Source organism: Aquila chrysaetos, chromosome 21 (assembly GCF_900496995.4).
Source record: "Aquila chrysaetos chrysaetos chromosome 21, bAquChr1.4, whole genome shotgun sequence".
NCBI lineage: Eukaryota > Metazoa > Chordata > Aves > Accipitriformes > Accipitridae > Aquila > Aquila chrysaetos.
In genome coordinates, this window is record NC_044024.1 from 7,578,130 (window position 1) to 7,599,997 (window position 21,868).

The 21,868-nt window shown below is 54.8% G+C and overlaps 1 protein-coding gene across 2 annotated transcripts in view; it reads right to left on the minus strand.

Moving 5' to 3' along the window:
• The window catches only part of PCDH19 (protocadherin 19), a 60,079-nt gene extending 39,176 nt beyond the window's left edge, over window positions 1-20,903 (minus strand). For both annotated transcript variants that reach the window (XM_029997150.1, XM_029997149.1), the window contains exons 1-2: window positions 18,433-20,903; window positions 15,057-15,384 (exon numbers count right to left, since the gene is read on the minus strand). In XM_029997150.1, coding sequence (XP_029853010.1) covers window positions 15,057-15,384; window positions 18,433-20,573 — 2,469 coding nt within the window. In that variant the 5' untranslated portion in view covers window positions 20,574-20,903. The remainder of the gene's footprint in view (window positions 1-15,056; window positions 15,385-18,432) is intronic.
• Window positions 20,904-21,868: the final 965 nt, after the last annotated feature.

The following is a 21,868-nucleotide window of genomic DNA, read 5'->3' on the forward strand; positions in this document are numbered from 1 at the left end:
CATCACCTATGCCTGGGACTTCCAGATGTGTAATGGATCCATGCACGCAGCTTCCAGCGTGGACTACACCCCTCCCTAAGCAGTGCGAGAAACAATCTGGATCTAATCAGCAGTCCCAGGGTAATGGGGCATGACTTACAGATTTGTTAAAAAACCTTTCAGAACTGTCCTTTCCCTGCCTCCTGCCATTAGGAATGAAAACAAATATAACAGAGGAACCTTTTTTTAAATGTTCCCATCGCTAGGGCTAAATAAAACTCCTTGTCATTCACCTTCTGGAGCGTCAGGTCAGACCGATGCATTTTGTAGGGAACAGGAGAAATCACAGATTTGTCACTGCAAAAAAAAAAGAAAAAAAAGAAAAAGAAAAAACGAAAAATCATTGCAGCCGAGTTAAAAATAGCAAAGGCGTGAGATGCCGCCGCCAGCTCGGCACATCAGAGTGACGGGATGCCCGAGCGGCCGCCCCTCCAGCTGCATCCCTGAGCGTGCACAAGCCCCGGGGCTGGCGGGGGGCACGGGGGGCACGCCGAAACGGGGCCGGGCACCGAAACGGGCAGGCGGGCTCAGCTGCCCTCCGGCCACCGCGGGGGCACCTCGCTCTGCTTCTGCATCCCGGAGGAGGTGGGGACACTCCTAAGGCACCCCAGGGCGGTGGGCGAGGGGGCTCGGGGCGGCTGCCGGAGGATTTCCCCGCTTTGTGGCTTAGCGGGGAGAAATTCGGGCGGGGGTACCAAGAGCGGCACGGTGGCAGCGCCGGGAGCGGCCGGGGAGGGCAGGACGGGCGCACGGGGCATTCAGCCCTGCCCCGCGTCTCAGCGCAAGCCCCATTTCTTCTGATTTTTGGGCAAGCAGCGAGCGTTTCCTATATCACCTACACACCCCACGGATGTTTTCATCCTACGGCTTCGCCGGAGGCCTGATCCGGTCCCACGTGTGCCCCCGGCACACGGCCGTGCGCTAGCCACGTCCAGCTCCGGAGTGAAACCTCCGCGCCAGCAGCTCCCACCCGGCTTCAGCTAAAATTCCCCAGCAATGGCGGATGATAAAACTGAGGCGAACACTGCCCCGTGTGCTCATCGTGTTATCATTTACATTGTTTATCTGTAATTGCACGGGAAGGCCTGCAATCGGGATAGGCTCGGCCAGCTCCCACTCTAAGCCTCGAGGGGCTTTTGCTCACAACAAAATTATTTATCGAAACCGGTTTTCCCCTATTTTAATTTTTTCCCTACTCGGGCAGGAAAAGACAGCTCTCCAGCCCACAAAATTACTCTGCAGCCATGAGACCGACTGCAAACGTGAGCAGGACTGGCCTTCCTCCCCGCTGCCATCGCTGTCCTCGGCGGCCGCGGCACCACGTGCAGAGCCCGGGGGGACGAGCGGGATGCGAAGCCTGGCTCGGCTCGGCTCGGCTCCCCTCGAAACCCGCTGCCCCCCAAAAGTGCCACGCTGGCTCCAGCATCCTTGGGGACACACCGGCACCCTCCGAAGAGCCCTTCCTCCCTTCTGAGCCGTGCTGCCGGCTCCGGGGTGTCGGGAAACTGAGGAATGTATCCCAACAGGAGCCTGTTTTCTCCCAGAATAGACTGTAGGGAAATAAATGGTAATAAAGTGCTCACCGGGTTAAGGGCTCTCTGCTCCGGCGCTAACTGGATGCCCCTCTCCATCCCCACACTGCCCTCTCCCTCTGCCCGACAGCCACCCCACATTATTAACAGCCTGGTAAACACAGCCCGTTGGTTATTACAAAGATGCCAAAACCTTACTACTTCTTGTTCCTTCCAGTTAATGTACCATAGCCGAGGATGAATTGCTATTACAAGGAACTAAAAATAAAAATGTTTCAGAGGCCGTAATTGGCTTGTCTTGTTGGGCTTTTTAAGGAGCCAAAGTACCAGTTCCAGGCTATTAGCCCTAAGGTTGTAGGAGAATGGTGTAAAATATTTCTTCATTAAAACCCTACCTTCTCCATAGAGGTGTTTTTCTTTAGGGGTTTTTTTCCCCCTTTCCTCCTTTTTTTTTTTTTATTCTTTTCTTTTGAAAAGACATGTGTTATCAAATAAGCTTTAGTTAAAAGAGGGCTTCGAAAGCCCAGAGGTGATATAAATAGACAGGGCTCAGTGCAGCTGGAGAACCAGCCAGAGCCTTCACTCATCTATTCAGGTCATTTTTCTACAAAACTTACGTAATGTTCCTCAGTTGCATCTGTAATCTTGGGCCATTTTTAATAATCAGCACCAAATCTTGCAGTCCTCGGGGAGACGGTGCTCTGTGCCAGCAAGCACCCACCCACCAGCGTGGGACGGGGACCGCCACCATCGCAGGCTGCAAACCCCCTACGAGGCAGCCAGGGGTGCCCAGCGTGCTCCCTGGGATGGGAACTACGTTTTTTTTCTCTTTTTGAGGCTCTTTGGTGCTACTTGGTTATTAAAAGCTTTAGTTACCACCATTACTCAGTACCGGCAACAACCACGGCAAAACCCAAACCATTTATTCAGCAAAACCCTTCTTTCAAAAGAAGCAGATGCTCTGCTGAGTGAGGACTCAGCTGCTTGGCACCAGCCATCCTGATGACGATGGTGATGATGCACCAGCAAAACAACAATAATTTATGGTCACGACTTTAAAATTGGCTTTAAGTCCTGCCTCTTGCAGAGCCTGCTCCGACCGATGAGAGCACCTCGGGGTTGCCCTCACCACTCGCACAGAGCCGGGCACAGCAGAGACCCCTCTGCGACAACAGCTCAGAGCAGCACGGCATCAAAATAAATAATAATAATATCAATAATGATGACGACCGATCTCTAGATAACACTGCACAGCAGGGGAAGCTCAGCAGAAAAATTACAACAGAGCCTTTTACTCCCTGCTTTTTGCGCAAGAAGGATGACACATTTCTTTGTGAAACGACAACCCAACGGGTATTTACTACTTTGATTTTGTGATTTGAAGGTTGCTGCTAGAAGAAGACTCTTTCTGTTGGGTACAATTGCTATTTTTTTATAGCGTCTAGGCAATACCTTGTTAAAAAGGGCAAAACAACAGTTATTAATTACCCTAATTAACCCAATTCATAAGACACATTTGTGTGGCTGTCATGACAACTGCTTTGACTAACTTGCCAAGAATAGCTTAGCTGTCCATTCAAATAAATCCCTGATAATTACTAGTCTAGTTTACTGGGCTTCTGTGATAATAATAATTAGTGCTAATGTACAAAAGGTCGTGCTAAACAGTTTATGAATGATGCATTTCGCATGGTGATTACATGAGTCACGCAGCATCCAGCAAACGGACGCAGCCACGTTTCCAACGTGGCGAGATGCGATTAGATGGGAGCCTGTGGCTGCTCTGCCTGCGGACAGCACGGTGGGCTGAGAGGAAGAAGTCATTAACATTGGAGAAGAATTAACCCAGGAGAAGTTGGGTGAAGCTGGGATGGCCACCGACCTGCCTCCTCAACGGCCAGGGTGTCCGTCTGTCCGTCCATTCATCCAGCCACCACAAGCCAGGAGATGGTACTCAACTTCTCATGAAGGCACTGGTAGACACTGAAAAGCTTCCAAGCCTGTTGGTATCTCACCTCGCCACCTCATTTCCCTCCCTGTCAATGACAGGTAATCACGGGTCACCTCTCTGGTTTTGGCATACTTGCTCATTATTAGGTTTCAGGATCAACGACAAAAGGGGGGTCAGGTCGCCAAAGGCAAGGCGAGCCAGGGATGGGCGGCTCCAGCCCTCTCCGTCTCCCTCTCCGCAGGAAGAAACCTTCCAACCTGCGGTTTGGGTCTCCCTACAACCAGCTGCAACTCCAGCATATCCCGCGGATGCCGGCTGTCCTGCGGGCAGCAGGCACCGCTCAGCCCAGCATCGCTCTTCCCGAGGCTGCTACGGGCGCGAGAAGAAGTGGCTACCTCCCCCAGCACCTTCCTGCGCTCCTGACGTGGCTGTGCTGTCATTCACCTTCACAACGGGAAATCCAGACCCGTCAAATGCCGGTTTTCCTTTGCTGAGGTTTGTAGGTGAAAACTGATCTGTGCGATTCCCTCTGGCTGCACCTATACAGAGGCGAGGGGGGACGGGACTGCGATGGCCCGCCGCCAACGGTGCAAAATCCTGCAAAATGCCGGGGCAGGCAGGGCAGCGGGGCAGGGACGGAGGAAGCACGCTCACATTTAATACGGAGGACAGCTGTCAGCTCCATGGAAATCTATGAAATCACCCCATTTAGAATAAATTCTGATTAAATACCACATATGGTCCTTATTGTCCATCCCTTGTTACCTATCACAAGAAGCATCTGCATGTAAACAGGGTCTTAATCTGCAAATATTTGTCTGCTACAGCACTCTCCTCCCTCACCCCCACCTGAACTTCCAATTATTCTTATTGATTGACTTTAAGAGAGCACCATGCACATGCCTCGAGCTGCCACGCGCCAAGCAAACAAGGGAGCAACGCCGGGCTCCGCTGTAATCATTACCGGGGCGAGCAATTGCCCTGTCACACATGGCAGGTTATGGCTTCAGACTGGAGGCAGCAAGGCCAGATGAACGCTTAAAACGTCGTTACAGTGTGAAAAGCGAGGATGTAGAAATGACACCTCCTTTCTCAACAAATCTGTTCCCGGAGCATCTCCCAGCTCTGCAGAGATTTCATCTCGTTAAGCCTGAAGAGTCAGCGTAGCCCTTGGAGGGGGGACACAGGCTAGCGTCCTCTTTGCGTGCCAAAATAAGCTCTGATGAGGACGTCTTCGATCTGGCGGAAGATGGATTTGAGGTCCCGAGAAGGATTTCAGCGCTGCAGCCTGAGTCCAGGCTCGCCTGTGCATCACCCACAGCCCTGGCCGAAAGCACCTGCTAGAAGACGAGGTGCTTTTATCGGACCAACGAGGAGAAATTAGGGAAACCTGATGCTGAGCAGAACCTTCCCCAGTTTTCCCAAGTGAAGTTTGCAGCTCGGTTCAATATGTTAGTGCCTAATGAAGGTTTCCCCCATATTCTGCAGGGTATAATCATTCTCCTCCTAATGAGCATGTGTTAATGGCATATTAATGCTGACAACAACGAAGTGCAGAGACCAAGAGATGAACATATTCCAAATCCATCTTTTTTTTCCAAACAAAGGAATCCATCGTGCAGCTGAGCAAGCCCCAGCCTGGCGGGAGCCCCTGACTCCCACAGCGATGCTCCCGGCTCTGGTCCATGGGCTCACCACGGGATGCGAAGCCTGGACCATGGCTTTGGGCTCTCCCTAACCCAAACCCTGCAATTAATTGACGTAGAGGGAAGGACCTCAGCCCAAGCGCGGCATTTCCCCTGTCCTGGGTTCAGCTGGGATAGAGTTAATTTTCACAGAAACCTCGGATGGGGCACAGCCGGGGCAGCTGACCTGAACTAGCCAAGGAGCTATTCCATACCATTTGACATCATGCTCAGTTTATAAATGGGGAGCGGGCTGGGGGGAGGCTCTCGGCTTTCGGTGGGGGAAGTGGCGGAGCGTCGGGTTCCGGGTGGTGAGCAGCTGCACTGTGCACCACTCCTTTTGTATATTCTTTTATTAGTACCGTTGTTGTTGTTGTAACTTCTCTTTTTGTGTTGTCCCAGTAAATTGTCCTTATCTCAACCCACGAGGTTCCGCTTTTTTTTTTTTTTATTTTCTCCTTTCTGATTCTCCTCCCCATCCCACCGGAGGGAGCAAGAGGCTGCGTGGTACTTCGTTACCGGCTGGGCTGAAACCACGACATCCCCCCAAAGAGGGGCACAGCCATGGCGGGGGCCGAACAAGAAAGCAGAGGAACCGCTTGCAAACGTCTGGAAAAGCGTTTCACCGGGCAGACAGGTTTGGATGATGTTTCTAAGCCAAGAGCCGTGTGGATTTGATTACTAAATGTCACTGAAGCTGGGTCCCTGCCAGAGCATCCAGATGTGAATCTGAATATGAAAAGTCCAGGAGGGAGCAGGTGACGGGAGTTGCAGGCGCGGGCACTGAGCCCCCATCCCGGTGCCAGTGTCCCAGCCCATCTGGGTCTGCGTGACCAAGTTTACATAAACTCGCAGGCATGGAAAAGAACACACATAAAATGGGTGTTTTCCTGTTTTTCCATCTTCATTTGCGAAGACAGCTCCCCAAACCCTGACAGCTCCCCAGAAGTAGCATCAATCTGCCCCACGGGTGTGTTGCCTACTGCCAGGCACTGCAGGGAGGTGCGGAATCCTAATTCCCTAAAGGCCCGACTCCCGTGTGCTCCCACCAGCACATACATTTAGATTTCCAGATCGATAATCAATGCTAGAATCAATAACAGGGAATTTAGCTACATTATAAAAACAGTAAAATCAGCCAATACTGAGAAATGACTATTGAGTCCTGTGTTTTCTGTACTCACTTAGTCTAATAATGGTGAATGATATTTTCCAAGTACATTATTCAGCAATAAAACTGCCGAATTATTTGATCTCTTTCTAACCTTTATGATTCTAAGCACTCTTTTTGACCCAGATTGAATGAGGCAACATCTGCAGAGCCTTTCACAAAATTGTACTCGGCGTGCACTATTGTAGGTCCGCTGCCAAAGATAAATGTTATTATTTTAAAGCCATCATCCTCCTAATAGATGAGCAAACGCACCGCATTAGCATAGCCTGCAGAGCTCGAGCACGGGTGAGAAAATGCCAGAGGGTTTTCGCTTAATGGAATTTTACATACCTGACTTAGGATGGGTTAATGCAATCCACCAACACAGGAATTTTAAAACGTGCCCTGTGGCACACACCTGCCATTACAAAAGATGGCATAATCCGACAAGCTCCAGATCCCCGTGAGAACCGTGAAGGATTCACATCCAGATCTCCAGTGGCCAACGGGGCGTCGAGACGAGGACCTTATCTGCACGGCTCCGACGCACACAGACCTACGCTATTTATCACAGACCTACACCACGTGTTGGGTGTAAGGAGGAGGAGCGGCCGGAGTTACCTGCCGTGCGCTGAGGGTTTCCATCGGAGGGCGTATGAAGCGCAATACCCGCGATGCACATCTGCCCGCTGCAGCTTTAGCGGCTGCCGCGCTCGAGCCTTCGCCGGCCTAACGAGAACTCACCGTAATTCTGTGTTCAAGAGGGAGTCGCTTCGAGGCTAAGCGCTAACCACTTGTCCGGCTGACATAAGCCATTACTTCACTCCAAATTCAGACTAGAATCTAGAGGGAGACACTGAAGCAACGATGCTGCGGTCTCTTCTCCGGCAAACCCTCCGACGGGTGCCACGGGCAAGCTCTGCCCCGACGGGAACGGTCGGGAGCCGCCAACGGCCTCAGCGTCCCTTTGCTGAGCCCTGGGCGACGCTCTCCGGGGGACGGTGGGGACGGGGACCGCGGGGGACCCCAGGAGACAGCCCACACCGCAGCCCTGCGGGGGCAGCGCTGCCTGCGGAGCACCCCATCCGTCGCCAATTCAGAGCACGCTCTGATTTAAATTATAATTACACTTATAAGTACACAGATTACAACTATTTATGCTACAAATAAGACCATCCTGTATTTTAATTAACAGAAAACGATTGGAACTCAACTGTAGCCTCTGCTGGGAACAATATCTAATCGTTTATTGAAGCGAGGCCGTGCCCAGCCCCGTAGGCAGCCCGGCAGGGAAGGGGGAGCGGGCAGGGCTGGGGTCCCCCCATCCGAGCCCTCGCACGAGAGCGGGAGCCGCCGTCAGAGGGGGTGATCGATTCCTGCTGGGAATTGAGGAAAGACCTGAGCAGGGCACCCTCGGGAGGCTGGGGACCCGGGAGGGCACCTGGCCGAGGAGCTTCTCCGGCTCAAAGCCCTCAGGAGGGACTTCAGGAGGCGGCAGCTGGAAAATACGGCTCTTCCACCGGAGCCGAGCAGATGCGCGTAAGGTTATTCAAAGGCTACGTGCGCTTGGCCTTACCGATGCCTTTGCAGGCAAGCGTGTGCTTTATGCAAAGTAAACGACAGGGAGAAACCACAGAGTTCAAATCGCTCAATACAACAGGAGTTCATTTGGGAACTACTGGAAGAAAGGCCATAAGTAACAGGCAAGACCACGCTTTTGATGTAATTTAAAAAAAACTTACTACAAATCTTTCCTAATTTAAGGGAAAACTCTTAAGTGCCATGTAAATATAGTTGCAGGGGCTTTTTTTTATAGACTCAACAAGTAGGAGTTACGCATCAGAAATTCAAATTTACTAAAAGGAAAACAAGACAAGCCTCTCTACTTTCAGTAAAAGTGAACCATAAAACCCAAACCAGTAGCATAAAAACAAATGAGATATATGTATGGTTATATGACATACTATATACTTATTTACATAATTAGGTACAATATGTAATAATTCTATACACACTTTTTATATGCTTATAAATATATCGTGTATATCATATAGCGTATAGTATATAACAGATAATATATAAGATATAATCTATAGTATGTAATATATAACGATATAATCATCTCCATGCTGAGCACTCTAGGCCTTACCATCAGAGGAGAGGGTTTTTACTGTTAAATACATCTTGGCTACTGCCACCACACCGCACACCGGCCCTAATTCCTCCACGGACCCTTGCCGCAAACCCCCTTGGTCCCACCCAGCCGGGACCCCACCGTGGGCTGGAAAACCCTTGGAAAACCCGAAGAGGTGCCGGAATGAGGTCGCAGCCCCATATCATCACCCATCCAAAACAGACATGGCTTAGTGGTGGACTTGGCAGGGTTAGGTTTACAGTTGGACTCAATGATATTAAATGTTTTTTTCCAACCGAAAAGATTCTATGAAAAGCCAAAGCGTGTTGAGCTAAAGGCTTGCGTAAGACACAGCGCAGCGAGCGTGGCCATCCCTGAGAGACGTGGTTAAACGTGAATGGGACCTGGTATAGTTATCTCTGTTGCAAGGTATTCAAATGAATTCTTCCAAACAGAGAGCTTGGAGCGATTACATTAGGAGATGTATAATTTGGTTAGGCTGACCTCGGAATGGAATAAAAAGCTGCTGATTTCCATAATGTCGGCCTCCAATGCTCGGAGAGGTCAGGGAACGTGCAGCGATACACGAAACACTCTGGGAGTAGTTAAGCCGAGGGATTTGCTGGGACTTGCGAATTCGGGGCACATTTGGAGTGAGTAGGGAGAGCATCCAGGGAGGTCTGGGGTTCCCATGCCGGAGGCTCCGATGCCCCGGGAGCCCGCTGGCCGCCCTGGCACGGACCGGTGAGCTTTCCCCAGGGAGGGGATAACCAGTCGCGACCTGAAGCTGACAGCATCGCTCCTCTCCGGCGGGCTCTCGAAGAATAAAGGCTGCCGTAGCTCCCAGACAGGGATGCACAGGCACAGAAACGCAGAGGCACTAATGAGAGCCGTGACCTGTGCTTACCCATCGCGGTGCGCATCGCAGGCACAAAAAAGTGCTGAGTTACAGTGACCTCCCAAGGAGAAAACAAGACTGGCAACGCTCGCTGCGAAGTCAGCCTTCCAACTAGTCGAACATCATCGCTGATAATGCTTTAATTATTATCTCTGCTGAAAATAAGCCTTATTTCAACAGCCTGGCATGTCTCAGCGCCACAAACTTTCTCCGGGTTGGAAATTATCTCCTTTCTTCTTTTTTTTTTCCCTGCTCTATACACAGTATTACTCAGAAGCAAGCCAAATCCCTTCCAATTATGTATCACGACGTTTCCCCAGCGTTACACTAAAGCAAGGCCCTTCACTTCTAAATGGCATGGTTTATAACAAATTGTCTGTTATACCAGACAGAAACTGATTTCCTCAAACCCAGCATATTAAAGTGAGTACATTCATTCTGGTTGTAACACACAAAATGTGATTATAACAGACACTTTGGGGGCTTTTTAAGGCTAGCGGAGAAGAGGAAGATAAGCTGGAGGGGAAGAAAGAATTGACAAGTAGAGAAATGACAGAGAAAGAGGAACAGCCACGCTGATTTCATTTCTTACAAAACAAAAATCTTTGTGTGTTGTAGAAATGTGCTTTAGTTAACACCGCCAGATAGCCAGAGCAAAAACTGCCGGTGCCGCCTGAAACGAAAATTGCTCTATTGTGCTTAGAAAACCATTTCCTACAGTGAGGAGAACGCTTTCCAGGTAGTAAAAAGCATATCTGAAACCAACGGGGCCTTATCCTGCAACTGTTGCTCACTCAAATAATCCCCACTGCCACGAGGAGCCCAAACGAAATCAGTGTGAGTGAGGATTACGCGGGAGTGTATCAAGGTTGAGGGATTAGACCAGGATTATCACTAAAACCAGTAATTCCCCATCTTACTGATGGTGGCCACCAGCTCGGGAGGCGGCGGATCACCACGGCCACGACCCCCCCAGGAGGACCGGGGTCTGGGAGCCGTCGGGCACGCGGGTCCCCGGAGGACTCGAGTCCCGCTGGATCACCGGCTGCTCCACTTTGACCTTCTCCAGAGGGACCTACCAAAGCAGCACCAGAGCAAGGCCATTCCCTGCCGCTGCCGCGACGGAGCCATCCCGGCCCCGCCAGAGAGAGTCAGCCCTGACCCTCCGTGCTAATTCCACCTTCGGACATCCAAGCTCTCAACCAAGGCTGGCTCGCTCCCATTTCACACCTCCTTGCCTCTCCCGTGCTGAGTCCCGCCAGGGACCGGCCACCACCTCGGCCCCGGGAGAGACCGAGGGACAGAGCAAGCTGCCGTGCCCCGGGGGATGCTCCCCGTCCCGGGGCAGCAGACGACGCTTCGGCACCGTTTCCCAAAGCGGCGCAGATTTTGGATGTAAAACTGCCTCTGAAACAGAGATGCGGCCGTTACGCGCACGTTGTTTTCTTTTAAAACCATGAAGTCAAAATCCAGGCATCTAAGTGTTACCCAAGGGTGGCTGCTCTACATGCAAGTCTTGTCCCGGGGATCCTAAAAGGCTCGGCATTCAGACTGGTTTCCACACCACCCCAATGCAATGTGCATTTTTATCAAGGAAGCTGCCTAATGGCTCCTATTAATTTTGATTTTTAATCTCCTGGTACAACTTCCAGTAATATACATGCAAAATCTGACAACAAGCCCTTTTGGTTTCAAAGCTGACTTCTCCTCCGGCTCAGCAGGAAGGAAAAAAAAACCCTCGGCAGCGGCAAAGCTTCTGACCGGCAATGCCCTTGCAGCTCCAACATGTCCCACTCTCCCTCCTGCAAAACAAGGCAAAATACTAACAGGGGCCAAGCCTCCCGCTGTCAGCCATGATCACCAGAGCTGCTCGCAAATGCTTTTTGCCATCACTGCCTACAGCCACAAGGATGCTAAAAGGCCACGGGTAGGGGTCCCCGAGTGGTACCCCAGCACCCAAGGGACCACTGAAACCCAGCGGGGCCAGAACCCCCCCGGGACATCCCCTGCCACCTCCCAATGCTGTCTTTGCAGCCGTGCCCTGGCACAAGCAGAGCCGGCAGCCGAGCCCGGCCCCCAGCCAAAGGGAAAAGCTTTTCACGGGTCATCTCAAACTTTTTTTGCATCCTCAGAGCGGGGTTGCAGCCCCCGCAGACGCCACTGTTTAATCCTTTCTGGATCAGCGGGGAAAGGTGGGGAGCACCGACGAACCCAATTACCGCCGGCACGGCACGGCACCGCCAGCCCCGAGACCTGCCACTGCGCATACCACTGTCGCGGCGTGGGAGGAAACATTTCCTGAAGCTCCACAACCAGCCCATCCTTGGGGACTTTTATTTCAAGGTTCCTGACTGTTAAAGCAAATGAGCCTCACATTAAAGATCAGCTACATTGCAAACCCACCGCTGCTAGGACAGCGCCTGTATGCAGAGGCAATCGCTTACTCCCAGCCACAACCATCGTATGCTAAGCGACACCACCAACGACACGTTTACCTCCGTATTTTATCTTTTATCAACCAATGCTTTGCCTTCCCATCAGGAAAAGTCACTCCTAGGTGGAGCAGCAGCGATATCTCCCTGACGCTGACACCTCGTAAAGGCTCCCGGGGGAAATGCCGGCGGCCCCGTCACTGGAGGCGATTCAAACCAGCCCCGACAAAGTCCCGCTGGATGCACCGCAGGGAACGGTTTGGCTCTGGAAACTCTGGGCAGGAATTGTATTTATTAAATCACCGTCACCTGGAGGTGTACCAACAGCACACTTCATACGCGTATCATCACACCCGAACATCTGCTAAGGCAGCGAGGGGCTACGGTGGGTACAAGGCTGCGATGCTCCTCCGTGGAAGCATCTTTTATGGAGTTTCCGTGTCACCCTGTGTGCCAGGACAGGGCCGTCACTTAGTCACCACCGAACCTCCTCACCCTCAGGGGTCACCCAGATTTTTAGGAGCCAGTAGGACCCACACCACCAGCAAGATAACTTCCCTTGCAACAGCTGGAAGCATAACACTGGGACTCTCTGCCAAAAACCATAAAAGTTCCCACCCTAACCCAAACTTCCAAGCAGGTTCCAGTTCTGATTTCTCCTCCCCGTGCCCTGGCCCTGCCCTTTTGTCCGCAAGCATCCCCAGGGAGCGAGCAGATCCCCGCCAGGACATGCTGCTCTCCCGAGAACACCCACCCGAGAGCTGCTGGTCCCTTAGCAGGACTGGAGAGCCGTCAGCTGCCCTCCTGCACGCTCGCGGGGCTGCTGGAGGGCACGTTTTAAGCTGACACTCCATGGCACTCGTTACAAGAGACAAATTTCTTCCTCCAGGCGAGGTACCAGCTCTTCGCAGCGCATCCCACCTGCGCGAGTGGTGGGGAAATGGGGCGAGCTGGAACCACAGGGAGAAGAGTCCCGGCTCCCTCGCACGAGGGTGCACAAGGCGCTGGGGGTCTTTGGAGAGCTCGTGCCGCCAGACCCCAGGCTAACCGCTGTGTCGAGGAGGAACGTGGGCAGCACTGCCTTCTGCCCGCAGCTGCCTGTTAACTTTATCAGCTGAGCTATGATATTCCCGATGGTCCTTCCCTCCTCCCCGGCACCGCAGACCTCCTGCTGCCGGCGCATACTTCTGGCTAATGCCAACGTGTGATGGATTTTATGACTGAATTTTGTCTGTGGCAGTGAATCACAGGCTGAGAGTGCTCCGCTGCTCGATGCCCGCAGCAAGGCACCAGCCAGAGATGCACTCGAGACCCCTCTCCAAAGGACACCGCTCCAGAAAGGCAGGAATTCCTCAGGGACCGCTGCCGCCGCTTCCCAACAGCGATGGTCACCCACAACCTTGGGATGCACCCCCCAGGCAGGTGGGCACCCGCAGCCCCAGCTGGTACTCGGCAAAGAGCACAGGCAAATCTGAGCATCGACGGGGATCCCCCAGTACGTGATAGGTGGTGTTTCCCACCCCCGGGCTGCCCGGGCACAGCGCAAGGAGCAGGCGGCTTTGGTAGCAGCTCTTCTGCCTTGTTTGACCAGAGATGGGCTTATCCCAAACCGCTCTGACCCAGGCTGGGATGCAAAGTCCCTGTCTCTCCCCGTCACGGCACTTGGGAAAAGCAGAGCCCGCTCAGCTCTATGGCTGGATACATGCAGGTAGAATATATGAGTGCTTATAACCAGGTCATTTCCATTCGGTTATTGCTAAGAAACTCTATTACAGCTTTTATACCAACACCAGAAGTTAAAGTGAGCTTTAATTCTCTGGACCAGTGCTGGGCTGCTCCCGCTGTACCCTCCCACGTGCAGGCGGGCTCCCAGCCCCGCAGCCACAGGCGGCTGTGCTGGGCTGTGCTGGGCTGTGCTGGGCTGTGCTGGTGCACCCGTGCAGGAGTTGCCTCCTCGCAGCATCTCAGCGGGTAACCTTGAAAAGGCAATGCCGTACGGCGAGGAGCCTGCACGCACAAGGGCAGGAGAGGCTCGAAATGCAGGCTGGGCAGAAGAAGGCTAAGTACCCACGATCTGTCACGGAGATCCCGACAACCCCCTCCCCACCGTCTGGTCATTAAAAGCTGTGCCGCTGCTTTGAGCGACTGGCATTTGGGCTGGGAGCACCCCAAAACTGGGCCGACACTGGTACGTGACCTCTCGGGAGCCGGTTCTGTAGCCTTAGCGGAGATGAAACACCAGGGTTCAACGAGCACTTTGCCCGTACAAACGCTGCAGGATCAGGCCCGCCAGCACCAGCCCTCTCCAGCAGCCCTGCAGACTCTCGCAAAGGGCCGGGCTCTGCTCTCCACAGTGCGAGTATAAATCTGAAGCAGCTCCGCTGCCTTCAGCAGCATCATTTTGCATTTACACCAGCACACGGAACGCAAAACAGAGCAAGCTATAAATATTTCAGCTGCTTTTTCAGCTTTGTTATTCTGTTCAAAGCAGGAAACATGACAAACCTTTGATTGTTTTGCTTAATACCAAACAATAATTCAAAGAGAGACAAACAAGCAACATTAAATGATGCCTGTGATGTACAGAAAAGCCGATGAATTAGAAGAACCCGATGAGGACGGCGTGGATCGGAGCAGCCCCTTCCCCTGCCTTCGGCAGGCACCGCGCATCCCTCCCACGCCGGCCGGCGCGCGCCCGTCCTGCCCGGCACCGGGCCGGGCGCGCAGGCGGTGTCCCACCGGGGCACCCCGCGCCGCCTGCATCCCCGGCGCAACCCGCTGCCTCCAGGACGACAGCCGCCACCACCACCGCTTTCGATATAACCTTTTAAAAAAGCCGCGAAGCCAACGAGCGTCTCCTCCCTCGGGCGTCACCACGCTCAAAATCCACTTGCAAAGCAGCCACCTCCGGCCTCCCGGCAGCACGGAGGCAGCCTGGCCTGGCCCACCCGCGCCGGCATCCCCTCTCCGGGCGCTTCTGAGGGTCTCCGCCGCGAACGGGAGCGAAACACCCACCCAGGACCGCGTGTCGGGGCCGCCCCAGAACCCGCAAGGCGGGTGCCCGCTGCTCCCCGCTGCACCGTCCTCCGCGCCGCGTCCGACACGGGGAAACCGCCGCCGCCCGTTCGCTCGCCGCGTCGTTTCGGCGACGGACGGACCCGCGCGCCGCGGTCCGCCGCGTGCAAAGCCGCTACCGACGCCGCAGGGGCACGGGCTGCCTGCCCGCACTCACCTCCGGCAGCGGCATCCCGTTGATGATGAGGTCGGGCTGCTGGGGGCTCTGCCCCGTGAAGGTGTGATGGTAGATGTGGTTGGAGCCGGCGTTCCTGTTGTTCTGGCTCTCCACGTTGAGGAAGGTGCTTTCAGAGCGGCGGCAGCCCAGCGGCAGGGTCTGCTGGTGGTAGTCGAAGTAGTTGAGGGATGAAGTGAGAGAGGAGCAGCTCACAACGTTCATTTTATCCGTCTCCTCCACGTCCCGCGGTACCAGGCGGATATCATTCTTGCTGATTTTCTTCTTCTTGCTTGATTTCTTCTGATGCCCGTAGGAGTATTCTGCGATTCTGGGGGACAGAATGAACATGAACAGCTGAGAGCATCCCGAACCCTGCCCCGCTAAATACACATGCAGAAACCCGGAGGGCTTGGCCCCCATCTCCATGTAGGCTTCTTAGTCATGCACATTACGTCATGTTTTGGGTCTGGTGGCACGACACGGTCTTTAGCTTATTTTCATATGTATAATGCTTTCAGGTCAAATATGAAAAATAATGGGAAGGAAGAATGCCTCTGTCTTTTTCTAGTGTTTGTAATTGCTGATATTTAGTTACTAGGAGTAAACTCCAGCCTGCAGAAGAGAAAAATGGAGATGTTAAAATCCATGAACTGAAAAGGGTACCTGCATTCATTTCCATGCATAATAAGGATTTTAAAAGTGATTTAATTTGGTCCCCATAATGAAAATTCAAAACGAATAGCGGATTTTTTTCCCAGTTCGTTTTCCGTAGCAGTAAATAAAGCAGACCCAGAAGCAGTCCTAGCTGGCAAGCTCTATTCTCTCACACTCCAAAGGCTGTTTGTTTATTAATGCTTTATCCAAATTGCTGGTGTTTTGACTATCTCCTGATAATACCTGATAACTCGAAATCTTTCCTCCAACCACATCCTATTCCTCCCTCACCCCCTGACACGCACACCCGCTTCTGCTGGGAAATGCTTTTGCCTTCTAGAAATCGGAGAACAACAACTGTGTTTTGCAAAGAGAAATGATCCTTTTTGACCTTTTTTTTTTTTTACTGCAAGCTTGTTTTTCTCTGCCTTTCCTTCCCTCTTGGCTTCCCACCTGCCAAAAGAATCAACTGATGAAGTGCCTCGTTTGCCTTCTGCAAAACACCAGAGAGAAAAAAGTTACCTTAAAACACCCCCCAAGCAAATAATGACAAATACGACTGCCCCTTGCATTAACTGGGTATGCTCGGCTCAGAGTGACTGTGGCTCCTCTTTTCACAGGGAGCAACACAGCCCCAGCCAATGCCCCATAGATGAATTCGTACATGCACGGCACTGGGCAGCGCGGTATTTCCCAGGGAAGCACATCATATGCTACCCACAGTCAGAAATACACATTTGAAAGTCGGGACTTTGCTCCTCTTCTTGTTATGATAACAGCATTAAAAAAAAAAAAAAAAAAAAGAAAGAAAAAATCCAATAGCTGCAACGGAAATAATGGGATGAATAAATAATACAGTTTATCTAGAAAGTCAAATATTGGACAAATATTCTTGTTCCAGAAAGCTAATTGCCTGAGCATGAAAATGCCACCAAGTCGAACAGCTCTCATATAACCTTATGTGCCTCATAAATTAACACATTTTATGAAGACTGTCCAGCAGCTGTTGTGAAGAACCTCTAAAATAAGGCACTGCAAAGCCTAAAGGCACGCACCCAGCGCGGGGAGAGGGTGCCCCATGGTCACGGCTGCTGCTGAGCCTACCTGGTGCTTCTCTACCTCTGCAGCTGACTTCTCCTGCTCAGATGCACACTGATAACAGCCCGTGCATCCCCCTGAGCGTGCAAATAAATCAGGGGAAGGCAGGGATTTCTGTTGTGCCAACAATCTATATGTTGCTGACTCGTCTAACAATGCTTGATGAAGCTTTAATTGTTTTGTTTACCTAAATGTTTAAGTTTGGCAATGTGAGAGCCCAATTATTTCCTGCAGGCATTCATTTTGCTGTCCTTTCTCTATTGACCAATTATTTAATTAAACTGCACTTCATTAATCCCTAAGCCATCACAGTAAACCCAGGGCTTACACATATGTGTGAAGCTGTTAGGGGCACCGCCACAACGTGATTTTTATCCATTCAGGTCCTATTCTCGTTTAATGGGCCGAGCTGGCGAGAAATCTAGTATGTGAGCTTTCACTTGAAGCTAGGCATCCCATAATACAGCACAGACCGACCTTTATTTGCAGATGATTTTTCCCCCATCGAGCAAAAAGGCTTATAAACGTACTTTACGCTGTGAAAACGGGGTATAAAACCCGAACTCTCCGGCATTATTTCTGCGTAAATAAAACTTTAAAGACCGCACATCCCCCTGCGCCGCAGAATTGCCGGGGGCGAGCGTGCGTTTCCAAGGTAGAGCAAAATTAATTTCCATCCCTCCCCTCTGAAACGACTCGGTGCCGAAGGAATGGAGAAGTCATGGCTATTTCACTAGTAACAGGATTAAACCATTTATGAGGCATTGCAGCTGCTCTTTTATGGCATCTGATTGATATTCATGTGTGGTTAGCATTTGTCTCCTAACTTGTGTAACACAGAGAATAGTAAAAGAGAGACAATAATCGCCGGGCTGTTACATATTCAGGGGACTGGATTTCCCCTATCAGCCTTTCAGCCGCTCTGGGCGCGGGGCTGACCTCCCCTCCGGCATTTCGGACCCGGGAGTACGCATCCAGCCAGGGCAAAATAACGCAGCGCTGCAAAAATCCTCCCTCGCCCCATCGCTCCCAGCCCAACCGGCCGTGCCGGGAGCTGGAGCGGCGCATCGGGGGGAACCGGGTGATTTTCGCCACTATTTTATCCGGTCGGCCCTATCGTCAGCCGTGGCGAGGAGCCGCATCGGGCACACAATAGCTCTTTTGAACGGCGAGCGAGGGCTTACGGGTGCCACCGCGGCCGCTCGCCCCGTCTGCTGCGGGGATGCTGCGGTGGGCTGGGGGGGCTTTCCCCCCCTTCGCAAGCATCGGGGAGCAGCGCTGGGGACTGGGGACCCACGGGAACCAGCCATGCCGCTATAAAACTGTTCTCCCCCCTTCCTGCGACGGTGCGCGTAAAATCAGGGATGCTGCAACAGATTGTCAAGCCGCGCAATTAAGTCAATTCGTTAGTCGGCACAGATTTCTGTGCTTCTCCCGGAGAAGAATTTTTTCAAGCTTCGCAGGAAATTTCCTTAGAGGGATGCGAACCTCACTTCTGTCCCTAAAGCAAATTTAACACCACCACCCCCCCTCCCCCAAGTATACAGCAGCAGAGGGAAAAGTAACTGTGATGGCAAAAATCAAAGCAGACCCGGCAGGTGTACAGAAACAAAGATGTCTTTACCTGCAGTTGTAGGTCCTGATTTCCTTGTTATCCCTTTTGCACTTGACTGCCACGAAGATCATAGTGACAAAAAGAATGGCTGCGATAGACCCCAGGGCAATAATGAAAATCAGGGAGAGGTTAACAGATCCTATGGACTCCTGGGCATCCAGGGCCGGAGACAGGTATATCAAAATCAAGGCAGAAGCCGAGAGAGATGTTTTTCCATGGTCGTGAGCCACCACGATCAGCTCGTAGGCTGTCTTTGCGTTCTCCCCAAAGGCTCTGGTGGTCCTTATCTCTCCATTGACCTGGTCTATCTCAAAAAATCCTCTGTCTCCTTCCACCATTTCGTAGGAAAGTCTGCCATTTTCACCCTCGTCATAGTCGTCTGCCTTGACCACCGTCACCAAGTAGCCGACCCCCGCGTTCCTGGGGATGTACACCTCCGCGGTCCCGTTGACCAGCGGCGGGGCCGTGATCACGGGCGTGTTGTCATTGACGTCCAGGACGATCACCCTGACGGTGGCATTGCTCTGCAGAGAGGGATTACCCCCGTCTTTTGCCAAGACCTTGAACTCAAAGGCCTTCGTCTGTTCGTGATTGAAGGACCTCAAAGCATAGATATCTCCAGAGTTGGGGTTGATGGACACGTAGGTGAAGACAGGCATGTCCCTGACTTGGGAGGGCACGATCTGGTAGGAGACACTGCCGTTGAGGCCCAGGTCAGGGTCCCTGGCCGAGACTGAGAGGAGGTAGGCCCCCGGGGTGTTGTTCTCCTGCACGATGACCTGGTAATAGGGCTTGGAGAAGTGGGGATGGTTGTCGTTCTCGTCGGTGATCTTGACGGTGAAGGACTTGGTGGCCTGCAGGGAGGGGACACCATTGTCCTTGGCCTGAATGGTGAGGTTGTACTGGTCCCTCTGCTCCCGGTCCAGCCGCCCGTCCACCAGGATGGTGGAGAAGCTCTCGTACTCCTGGAGCCGAAAAGGCACGTTGCCCAGGAGCTTGCACTGCACCCGCCCATTGGCCCCGGAGTCGCGGTCCGAGACCCGTACCAGGGCGATGACGTACCCCGGCGGGGCGTTCTCGCTCACCTCCACCAGCTCGCTGTTGACAGAGAGCAGGTTGATGAGGGGCGGGTTATCGTTGGCATCCTGGACGCTGATGGTCACTTTGCAATGGGCAGGGATGGAGTTAGGCCCCAAGTCCTTGGCCTGCACATCCAGCTCGTAGACGTGACCCTCCTCGTAGTCGATGGCACCGCTCACCGTGATGAGGCCGCTCTGGGGGTCGATTTGGAAGAGCTCCCGGGCCCGCTCGGAGACATAGCTGTGGAAAGAGTAGAGGACCTGGCCGTTGGTGCCCTCGTCCGGGTCGGAGGCGTTGAGGCGGATGACCGGCGTACCCGGCGGGGCATTTTCAGGCACGCTGACGGTGTAGGCCGGCTCCTCGAAGAGCGGGTTGTTGTCGTTGGAGTCGATGACGCGGATGCTGAGCTCCACCGTGCCGAAGTTGGGCGGGTCACCGCCGTCCAGCGCCGTGATCACGTAGCTGTAGTGGGACTGGGTCTCCCGGTCCAGGCTCTTCTCCACCACCAGCTCGGCAAAGCGGGACCCATCGCCCCGCGTCTTGGTCTCCAGCCCGAAGAGGTCGTTGGGGGTGATCTCATAGCTCTGCACGCCAAAGCTGCCCGAGTCCGGGTCGTAGGCGCTCTCCAGCGGCACCCGGGTGCCGGGGCTGGCCGTCTCCGAGATCTCCAGCTCGATCTGGTCGGTGGGGAAGCTGGGCGCGTTGTCGTTGAGGTCCTTGATCTCCAGCTTGATCACGCAGATCTCCATGGAGCTGGACATCACCTCCAGCGAGATGACGCACTTGGGGCTCTGCCGGCACAGCAGGTCCCGGTCGATCTTCTGCTTGGTCACCAGCAGCCCCGACCCGGGGCTGATGTCCACCAGGTGGGGGGCCGAGTTGGAGACCACCCGGAAGGCGGCGGGCTGCCGGGGGTCCAGCACGAAACCGGCGTCCCGGGCGTCCTTGGCGACGTTGGCGATCACCGTGCCGGCCCGCTGCTCCTCCTCCACCGAGTACTTGAGGTTGACGAGGGCCCCGGCGCCGGCCCACAGCAAGGCGGCCCCCAGCAGCGCCGGGAGAGCCCCCATCGCCGCCACCGCCCCCTCCGGCCGCCGCGCCGCGCCCCGACGGCCGCTGGCCGCCCGCCTCAGGGGCCCGCCGCCCTCATGCGGGCAGCGCCCGCCGGGCTGCCCCGGCGCCGGCGGCGGCGGCGGGCGGGCGGGTGCGGGCACCGGAGCCGCGGTCCCCCGCGCCCACGCCAACGCCGCCCGCTCAGGCGCTCCGAGCCGGCGGCGCCGCGGATGGGCCGGGCATGGCGTGGGGGAGCGGGAGCGGGGTGCCGAACCGAGCCGAGCCGAGCCGCGCCGAGCCAAGCCGAGCCGAGCCGCGCCGCGCCGCGCCGAGCCCGCTCCCGCCGGCGCTCGCTGCGGCGGCCGCACGCCACTGCCCGCAGTCCGGAGCGCCGGCGGGCGGCGCGGGGGCGGGCGGCGCGGGGGCGGGCTACGGTGAGTTGCGGCCAATGGGCGCTCGGGGGCGGGGCCGGCGCGCCGAGCCGCCGCCAATGGGGCAGCGCCGAGCCGTGCTGCCGGCCGGCGGGGCGGGGCCGGGGCGGGGCCCGCGGAGCGGCGCGGCCGGGAAGGGGAGCGGGGCGCGGAGCGGCGCGGAGCGCCTCCGCCGCGCCGGGAGCCTGTTGCCCCGCGGCGCCCAGCCCGCTCCGGTGCCCGGGAGCTGCGGGCGTCAACGGCGCTCTGGGGCGCCGCGGCAGCCCGCTGCGTGGCCGCGGTCACCGGCGGTTCCTTCTTCAGCGCCGCTGGGCGCGCACAGGGCGGCGGCGGGCCCTCTGCGGGCACCGGGGTGGGCGCCGCGGGGTCCGGGCGGGGGGGGGACCGCCGTGTCCGCGCTGAGCTGCCCCAGGCCCGTTCAGTCGCTTTACCTCTGGGGCGGGAGCGAGCCCGCCCCGCTCCGGCTGCGCCGCACCCCGCTCCGCCGGGCAGGGTCCCCCGGGAGCCGGCGTGGGACCCGGGACCGCCAGGCTCTCCCGGGCGGCTCCAGCCCCGGCAGCGCTCGCTGCTCGCCGCTAATCATTGGGGAAAGCACCACGGCCCCTTCTCCTCTGAAAAACGAAATAAAACTTCCATTGTCCCTCTGCCGGTGCCTTACCTCGGGTCTCCGCGCGTGGCACGCAGGTTCCCGGGGTCTAATTAAAGGGGGCACTGGGAAGATGTCACCGTGCCCCGGGCACGGGGGCGGTGCCGCCCCCGGCGGGTCGCGGGCGCGCCGCCGGCCGGTGCAGGCGGGGCGCTCCGGCGCTCCGCTTGGAGCCCTTCGGCGGCAAACGTTCGGCCACGCCGTTCCCTGCCCCCGCCCCGAGGTTAAAAGAGGG